At 39.8% G+C, this 9,850-nt stretch overlaps 2 protein-coding genes across 2 annotated transcripts; both read left to right on the top strand.

The window, feature by feature from the left end:
* Positions 1-2,762, top strand: LOC121912952 (glutathione S-transferase A). The gene is made up of 6 exons (XM_042435534.1): positions 1-288; positions 409-474; positions 685-790; positions 1,467-1,585; positions 2,191-2,276; positions 2,420-2,762. Exons 1-6 carry the CDS (start codon positions 121-123, stop codon positions 2,550-2,552), a joined length of 678 nt encoding a protein of 225 aa, XP_042291468.1. The 5' UTR covers positions 1-120; the 3' UTR covers positions 2,553-2,762.
* A 938-nt stretch (positions 2,763-3,700) lies between these two features.
* On the top strand, positions 3,701-9,850 carry LOC121913550 (coagulation factor XI-like). The gene is made up of 9 exons (XM_042436199.1): positions 3,701-3,781; positions 3,920-4,076; positions 4,416-4,525; positions 4,782-4,944; positions 5,749-5,867; positions 5,958-6,090; positions 6,268-6,374; positions 9,379-9,538; positions 9,738-9,850. The coding sequence occupies exons 1-9, from the start codon at positions 3,721-3,723 to the stop codon at positions 9,847-9,849; spliced, it is 1,122 nt and encodes a 373-aa protein (XP_042292133.1). The 5' UTR covers positions 3,701-3,720; the 3' UTR covers position 9,850.

Here is a 9,850-nt window from a genome sequence, read left to right as displayed (position 1 = left end):
GTTGTGGAGGACTGGTGCTTGTTATAAAACCAGGCATTTGTCTCTCTCCAGCTTCACTCTTCATTCATTTCACACCGTCTACAATTCCAACCGTCAGGTGAAACATCTCAGTCTGAAACCATGGCCAAGGACATGACTCTGCTGTGGGGCTCCGGCTCTCCCCCTTGCTGGAGGGTGATGATTGCCCTGGAGGAGAAGAACCTGCAGGGTTACAACCAGAAACTGCTTGCCTTTGAGAAAATGGAGCACAAGTCTCAGGAAGTCATGGCCATGAATCCCAGGGGACAGGTGAGTTCACTTTAAACAGGGTGCATATTTTCCTGATAAGCACTGAATCATATTCATTTTTGTGATAGAAATAAAGCTTTAAGTAGCTATTCAAAGTTTACATTTCACTCTTTCTTAAAGCTTCCAGCCTTCAAACATGGGTCTCATGTCCTGAATGAGTCCTACGCTGCCTGCATGTACCTGGAGGTAAGAACTTGGCCAAGGAACTGAACTTGGCCCTTGTTAAACATTTATGCAGCCAAGGAGTTAATATCCGGGAGTGTTCCCTGTACTCTGTGTTTTTTTTTTTTAACAATACCTCACAGACAAACAGATACCCCACACTGCAAAGGAAGAGAAACCGGAGCTCCGTGCAGCTGCTCATAATAGTTGGTCTTTTCATGTTTCTAACAACAGAGCCAATTCAAGTCCCAGGGAAACAAGCTGATGCCTGACTGCCCTGCTGAGCAAGCACTGATGTACCAGCGCATGTTTGAGGGTGTCACGTTCACCCAGAAAATGGGTATGTAAACCCTGACATGCAAAGTATTGTGAAGTCAAGTAATGCTGTTGTATTGCAAAACGGGACATACCTGTTGACATAGTTGTTGTTGCCATTTAGATGTCTGCCTTTGGGACTTATCATCATCCCCCAGCTGACCCCTCCAATTAGTGCATGCTGTGTGTTCAAAACACACGGTGTGCACTAATGAGCTGTGCTATCACATAATCAAGCCTTGGCACTATGCATGAAGTGTATGTTGTGCACAGCTTAAACAGGAAGTGATTTTGAAAGGAATGATTTTAATCCCACAAAGAATCACATGTTCGGAGAGACTTGCATGCGAGTCATGGGATGGGGTATTTTTGGAGAGAGCTTGCAAAAAGAGGGGAGCTGCACAGAGCTATCAGTTGCACAATCTTGTACATGATTATAAATACTCAAGTGAATACTCTATTTTCTGAGTAGGCTGCTTCAAACTTTATCTGAGACACTTTCACCGTCTTTAGTTACTGAAATTACATAATAATGTCCTGACTGACCTCACAATCAGCTGCAAGGGGAAGTGAAAGCAGTTAGTCTAAGCACAATGTGGGTGGGGATGTACAGTGTGCAGATGGGCTTCATTGATAGTTCCCACGGCTTTCATACCTTGGAGAGCTGGTGTTACAACTGATTGTCTGTTGACATTTTGCAGCTGATGTTATCTACTACGACTGGAAGGTCCCGGAGGGGGAGAGGCACGACTCTGCTGTGAAGAGAAACAGAGAGGCTTTGAGTGCTGAGCTCAAGCTGTGGGAGGGATACCTGCAGAAGGTAAAGCTGAAGATGCTGTACCTTCAAACATATTTACACAAATGCAGAGCTGCAGTGATTGGCAATTGCTCAGGGTTTGTTGAAGTAGCCCTGCAGGTACATACTATTGCGCACGCGCGTGTGTGTGTGTGTGTGTGTGTGTGTGTGTGTGTATAAGAAATTGTACTTCTAGTGTGATAACACCAGTTGGTAAGTCTGGGAAAGGTTTGCGACACAAGTTTAATTAATGACACGATAATTAAACTTTAATCTTCTTGGGATTGTAGCAAAATCAGGAACATTTTTTAGGAAATGTAAGGTTAGATAAGAAGATTGATACCACCCTCATGAGAGTGGTATCTATCTAGTCATCTGACTTTCTGCAAGAATGCGTGGATTGGCTGTTTCCCAAAATGTTGAACTATTCATTTTATATACACATATACCTATAATGTATTTTGTATTTTAGTTAACTAAAATATACCCATTCAACACAGCTGTTGGAGGCCCATGTGTGTCTTCAATGAGTTACCCCCTCCCCAAATGCAGTCCTCTTCATTAACATGTTGTCAGATCTGCCTGCCAGCACATGAATATGGAATTAGCTCCTTTGTTCTGTGTTATAGGTATCAGGCTCCTTCCTGGCAGGAAAGACCTTTTCACTGGCTGATGTGATCGTTTTTCCAAGCGTCGCTTACGTCTTCCGTTTTGGGTAAGTGTACTAAATATTGTTAAATGACATTAATCAAATGCCTGAGAATGACTTAATGCTGCTTGGCAAGATGAATGGATTGATTATCAAGGTGCATTAAATGTGTAATTTGAAGTTCACACCAACTTTTCTTCATTCTGTAGGTTATCTGAGGAGCGTTACCCTAAACTGGCAGCTTACTATAACTCTCTGAAGGACAGACCCAGCATCAAAGCCAGCTGGCCTCCTACCTGGCTGGAGAACCCACAGGGACAAGACATGCTCAAAGACATCTGACATTCAAACTCACATCAGCTGTCACACTAAACCGTTCCTGTTGTTTGATATGTATAACCACTCCTTGCATTGCACTACTGCATTTAAAAAAAAAAAAAAAGAATTTTCTATGGTGGTTAATTTCTTGACATTATTTGTTTGTAATTTAAGCTACAGATGACTCTTTTTGTATGCTGTAAACAAATCAATAAAGATTGACTTTCAACTTTACCTGCTTTATTAATATCAATATCAGTTTACAGTTTACACTGAAGGCTTCTATATTCATCAAAGTTGATCATTCGGAGCAAATTTTAATGCCAATTCTTTTATACAACTGGTTGAGGGGAAAAGGTTTCTGCACTTTAACAGTTTAGACAGCAGAGGTTGCTAAATTCCTATAAACTACTGATGCTTTATGCTCGTCCATAGTTCGTTCTACTTATACGGTTTTTCTGTCTTGCCCTTCTTGGCCAGTGGGTGGAAACATGCTGTACAAACAGAACATTAACCCAGATTCAGGCTCCTTTTGGCTTCTTATTATCACAAAACTGAGTTTTTTAGTCTTCACCCTGGGATCAAAGTAAATGAAACCATTATCACTGCTGGTGACTTGCAAGTTGCAGGCCGCAGCTGGCAGCTGCTCAAGCAAAATGTGTTTTCTAAAGGACAAAAAATACAATGAAGTGACAGGATAAACCGGTCAGCAGAGCAAGACACCATCCAAAGAGTGATCAACCCTTGATATGACTTAGGAACGTCCAATAAACTTGAGAGGTCTTAGTTTCAACTGATTTTTGACTATGAATACATAAAATCACACCTTTTTATCTCACTAATTTTTAACCAAGTCCCATTCATTTATTGATTTTAAAAGGTTAGTCAAATTACATCTGCAAATATTGGACAATTTTCAGTTAGCTCTCCTGCATGCTCATTTGACAAACATTGATACTTGTCGATCTAGCTTCCAAGGTTGTGTGTCTGGGTCATTGCACCTGAAGGCAGCTGCATGCAATTCCTGTGAGCCAATCGCTGTATGTGTCAACAATCAGTGGTAAAACAGATGTATACATGTGAGGATTGCAAAACAGTCCTTTGGGGAGCCTGCAGCTGCAAATTCACTTCTTTTGACTGTACTGTAGTTGTGCTTCAATAATCTCAGCAGAATACCAGAGAAACTGAGAAGATGAGAACACATTTGATTTTAGTGAGTCTGCTCTCCCTTTGCGGCCTCTCCATTAGTGAAGGTAATACTACCTAAGTATGATCATGTATTTGAGTTTATATTTTACCATTTACATGTGGTAAAATCTATTTGATATGTGTGTATTTGTATTTGTACATATAAATACTGTAGGTGTGTGTCTCCTTTTCTATTTCCTCAGAATGTAGCCATGAGCTTCTGGAGAACGTGGATTTCCCGGGAACAGACATAACATCTCTCTACTCTCCTGATGTGAATCACTGTCAGCAGCTGTGCACTCAGCACCCCTCTTGTCTATTCTTTACCTTTATTCGGCCTGACTGGACCAGAGATAACAGGTACCAAACAAGCAATAGACATATAATCAGAAATAAATGATTAACTGTGATGTACTAGTGATTTATTTTATTTAAAATGCTGTCAGAAAACAAGAAACTAAGAGTAAGCTTTGTAAAATTAGAAAGCACAAAAACAAAACAAACAAAATCTTATTCCAACTCAAATTCCTTCTAGAGGTCAAGAAGTCACTGTACTGGATGCAAAACATAGTGTAATTTAAAATAAATCAGAGCACACTGTTCTCCATATGCAGTTTATTATCTAAACCACTTTTCTCTTCACTTTTTAATTTTTGTTTTTAAGTTAAATGCACACAAAAAATCTGCCCCTCTCTGCAGGCACTTCTACTGCTACCTCAAGTCAACTCCCTCTGGACAGCCTAATGTTCAGACTCCACTCCTGGGTGTCACCTCTGGCTTTTCTCTCAAAAACTGTACCCCAGACACAAGTAGGAACTATTTTAAACAGTTATTAAAATCATTAGTTAATTAGTGACATTAGTGACTCTTTAATTCTTTCTGTCTGTCTGCTGGTCCATCTATCTAGGTTGTTTGGGTCTTGGTTTTCTCTTAAATCCTGTGACCCAGACCCAAGTAGGCACACAACCACTGAACCATTTAACAGTTATTCACTAGTTAGTTGGTCACTAGTTAATTAGTGATGTGTGGTGAAACTCTCTTTAACTCTTTCTGTCTGTCTGCCAGAACCTTGTCTTTCTCAGGTGTACCAGAACGTGGACTTCCTAGGGGCAGACTACCGATTCTTGTTCACAAGTGACTATGAGGAGTGTCAGAGAGCCTGCACACAAGACCCTGGCTGTCAGTTCTTTACTTTTGTAAATGGAGTCTTCACATTGGAGAAAATCAGGTAAAACTCACATAATATTACATTGCAGTTTAAATTGTATTGTCATTTTGTGAAGGCAGGGCTGCTCTGGAGGCAGAGGTAATGCTGTTACTTAAGTAATGTCTTTTATTGGCTTATAAGAGGAAACGTGTTCTTCTCCTGCACTGAAATTCTCAAAAGTCAGTCTTTTTTAGCATGAAATTCCCCCTTTTTGTAACTATCCTGTAACTATAAACTATTGAATACATTTTTTGCACAAAATGAGGGCTGTGGATTTTGTCCCCCATCACTTCTATTGAAAGTGTATTACTGTAGGAAAGGATCATTACAGCAAACAAAACCTGTTGTTGTCTTCATATGGGCATTTGACTTATGTTTTAAAACAGACTTGAAAAATTGTGAAATCGTTCTTTAACTACTGAACATGGCTTCAAAAACTAGACGTATTAGTCTGTAGCTTTGTAGGTACTGGTTCATGAGCATACTTAGTATTTGTGGGTTTTGTGGTTAAGAGTCAGGAGGAGGAGTGCCAATGTAGATATATGTGGATGAGTGACATTAATATTTCTTCTGGCAAGCCTTTATTTGACAGCTGACAGCAACAAAGATCCTTGGTCAGAATATATATTGTAAAAAATATTGAGCCCAAGCTGAAATAACCCTAATGACATAGCTGTGACATCATCAGGGTTGTTTTCTTACACCTGACACTCCACCAGAGCCAAAGTAGACATTGTACAACTGTTTTCACATGCTGACTAGTATAAGATTTAACTCTTGTGGAGTGATGTTCCCTGATGGTGTCATTTCTTGTTCTGTTTTTAGGTACAAGTGCCACCTTAAATTCAGCTGGACAATACCAAGGATTCCTACTATAGAAAGAAAGGCTGGTGTAGTATCTGGGTTCTCCCACAAAGCAGAAAAAACTCAGTCCTTTGACACAGGTACACAAACAGCAAAGGTCATAGCATTAGGAAAGCATCCTGCAGGTTGCCGTGCATGCTCTCTCATTGTTTGACCTGTGTTTTGTACAGTGTGTCAGGGCAAGCTTTTTCCAAGAACTGAAATCAAGGGAAACAACATCGAGACGCTGCCCGCTGCCTCACCTGAACACTGTCAGACATTGTGCTCTGCTCATCCACTCTGCACCTACTTCTCTTACACCAGGTAGTGTGTGTTTGCCAGCAGTTTTAAAGGGTACAACGTTACTGTCTCAGTCAAGTCAAACAAATATTTATATGATTCGTGTATCAAATAGGCAACATTTGTAATGTCGTTATCTGTTCTTTCTGTTATCTCAAAATGTAGACATACTTTCAAGGTTTATTTTCATTATTTTTGCAGTAATGACTTCAACTGTTATCTGAAGAACAACCCCAATGAAATGGTGACCATAAGTAAAGAGGGAGCAACATCTGGACTACCAGCACGCTTCTGTCAGCTAGATAACAGTATGTATCACTAGTCAATCAAAAACATTGAGAAAAGACATACAGGAGACCGTCACATATTACAGACCATGTGTTCTATTCTGGTTGTTTGGATCAACTCTCAATAACTATGAGGTTCACATTTGTGGCTTTGAGTGAAATATCTTGACAACTACAGGATGGATTACCATGACATTTGGTATACGCATGTTGCCTCTGGATAATTTGTAATAATCTTGGTGATTCCTTAATTTTTCATCTTTCATTTTGTCCAAGACTTTGGATTATATACCTGAAAAACTAATAACATTCCAATCAGCCCTTGTTGTACTTTATGTTTAGTGTTAACTAGCAATGGCTAGCATGCAAACACGCTAAACTAAGATAGTGAATATGGTAAGCATTATACTTGCTAAACATCAGCATGTTAGCATTGCCATTGTGAGCATGTTAGCATGCTGACATTACAATTTACTCAAAGCAATGCTGTGTCTAAGTACAGCTTCACAGAGCCGCTAACATGGCTGTAGCATCTTTAATAATAATAATATCTTTATTTTTATAGCACCTTTAAAAACAGAGTTTACAAAGTGCTTTGACAGACAAAGCAAAAGCAGTACAATGCAAAGCAAAGACACGGCACAGAAAGCAATAACAGGTCTGACCCTAAGGAGGCAGCAGAAGACAATGAAAAACAATAGAGAGATGATAAAAAGATTAAAAGACTATAGAAAGATGATCGAAAGACAACAGTACATAAAAGCAAGTCTGTAGAAATGGGTTTTGAGAGGTGATTTAAAAGTTACTGATTCTGTGAGCCTTATCTCCTCAGGCAGGTCATTCCAAAGCCAAGGGGCCCTGATGGCAAAAGCATGGTCACCTTTAGATTTAAGCCTTGACTTTGGAACAGCCAGAAGGGCCCCACTTGAGGACTTAAGGCTGCGGGCTGGTTCGTACGGGGTCAACATATCTGTCACGTAGGTGGGAGCCAGACCCAGATGTGCTTTAAAAGAGATCAGTAAAATCTTAAAATCAATTCTAAAATGAACAGGGAGCCAATGGAGAGAAGGCAGGATTGGGTTGATGTGATGTTGTCTGTTAAAACCTGTAAGAAGCCTAGCTGCTGTGTTCTGAACTAGTTGGAGGCATCTGTGTGTCGTCTGCATAGCAATGAAAAGAAATGTTGTGTTGTTGAATGATTTGGCCAAGTGTAAGCATGTTGATGGAAAATAAAATTGGACCTAAAATTGAACCTTGCGGTACACCACTGGTAATGTGGGCTATGGAAGAAGTGAGGTTACCGATGGTGACCAAGAAGGTTCTTTCTAAAAGGTAAGAATAAAACCAATTATAGGTGGATTTATTGCCTTATATCCATGACTTTTTCACTAAATAAATTTAGAAACTTCTCACACATCTCTTGTGAGGCATCAATAAAATGACAAGGGGAGGTGGTGGTCACTCAGTCTATTATTTTAAATAAAATACTGGGGTTAGAATGACTTGCTAAAATTAAACTAGAAAAAAATTAGGTTTTAGCTTCTTTAACTGCCTTTTGATAGTTTGTCATTGCGTCCGTCCAGATCTCATAAAATACATGTAAACTTGTTTTTTTCCATTTGCGTTTCTCTCTCCTACAGGCCCGCTTTAATTCTTTGGTGGATCCGTTTAGCCAGGGTTGCGGTTCTGTCTTTGACTTTTTATCGTGGGGGGCAACAGAGTCCAGGACAGACTGAGAAGTGTGATTAAAAAGAGAGACCAGCTCCTCTGTATTAAAATGAAGATTAAAGGCAGTTAAAAAGGCATTAGTAAAAAGCTCAGAAAACTTGCTAGCAGACATAGAATTAAAAACATGGTGGCTTATGGGTGTGCTGTGATTAAATGGTAATTGGGTTAAAACCACATTGAATAAAACTGCTTGGTGATCAGACACACAGATATCCTTAATCTCAAAATTGTTGGAGCTGAGACTGCTGTACAGAACTAGGTCAAGAGTGTGACCCTTGGAATGTGTAGGTTCTTGTATTGCCTGAGTGAGGTTAAAAGATTCTAAAGTGTTCATAAAATCAGTTACAAACGTCTGAGAAAGGCAGCAGGTATGGATGTTAAAAACACCTAAAATGAGAATTTTGTCATACTTTGACATGAAATAGGAAAGTAGCTCGGCAAACTCTTATTAATTAAAATGGGGATGCATTTAACCCTTTAGCATCCACCCCTTTTATAGAATTTTCACCTATTTAGCACACCCAAATGGAAAAGCTCGTAACAGAAGAACTGTAAGGCCACGATACATGTATTAGGCTTCATTTGACAAGTGACATCTTCTAGTTTCTGTAAATGTGTTTGTTTAGCATGTGGCTAAAACACAAACAAAACAACATCAGTTCAAATAAGGCTCAAAAAGGTGTTTTTGGTCCTCGTTTATAATGAGTCATATTTGAATAACAGTAATTAGGACATGCTTTATGCCAGAACCATGCAAATCACCACATACCTTCTACATCTTGTCAACCTGTATAAAATTCCATATCTCTAGGCCTAACCTTATGGGAGCTAGGGAGTTTTTAGTTTGTGGTGTCACTGGTGTCCCCGAACCTCTCCAGTTATCTCCAATTGGCCAAATTGTGCCAATTGCTTTTACTCATTACTGTGTGATGCTACCGCTTACAACTGGCTTAAGTGGGTTGCCGGTGACAGTGATGAGCCAGTTGCAGTGAGTCTATGGTGGGAAATAATGGTCTGTATGGGGAAGGTAAGTGGTGAAGGTGGTAGTGACAGATGAAGCCTGTGGGGGGAGCTGGTAGGGGGACAGGTACTGTGAGTGGTACCTATAGAAGGAGAAGATGGCACTGGGCAGGGAGTTTGTGATGTAAATCTTTGTATTTAGATGTAATCTAATAGATAAAAGAAAAGACTAGAATGATTCAGCACCTATCAATGTTTGTTAATCCTTTTAATTTGATTTTAGTGCAATATTTCTGTAGTTTAGCCAACAGTCTATCCTGTTCCTCTTTGCTAACAGGCTGGGTGCTGGACGCTCATGAAGGAATAGATTTTCGAGGGTCTGACATTAGCTATGAGCTGATGGATGACCCAGACATGTGCCAGTGGAAATGCACAGAGGATCCCAACTGCCAGTTCTACACTTATGTCAACGAGAGCTTCTTTGACCGTAATTACTGGTAGGCCAACAGTATTCTTTATGCGAGTATGCAAAAAGACCCAAAACACAAATGTTGTCAATTTTTTGGTAAAATTGTAACAATTCCAGCAAAACCCAGAAATCATGTAACATTTAACTTGATCATCAATCTGATGCTATCGTAGCCCTGTTTTATGATATGAAGTCAGGTGTATTTATATGTTGATTTTTTGTTCTAGGCGCCGCTGCTATCTCAAGCGTGTCATCACCATACCTGCTCCTCCCAAAGTTACCCAATTAAGTAATGTTGTGTCCAGCTTCTCCCTGAAGAACTGTGTTGAGAGGGTTTGAC

The sequence above is a fragment of the Thunnus maccoyii genome, chromosome 15 (assembly GCF_910596095.1).
Source record: "Thunnus maccoyii chromosome 15, fThuMac1.1, whole genome shotgun sequence".
In the NCBI taxonomy this organism is placed as follows: Eukaryota; Metazoa; Chordata; class Actinopteri; order Scombriformes; family Scombridae; genus Thunnus; species Thunnus maccoyii.
The sequence above is the reverse complement of the archived record's forward strand: the minus strand, read 5'-3'. Positions and strand labels throughout refer to the sequence as shown.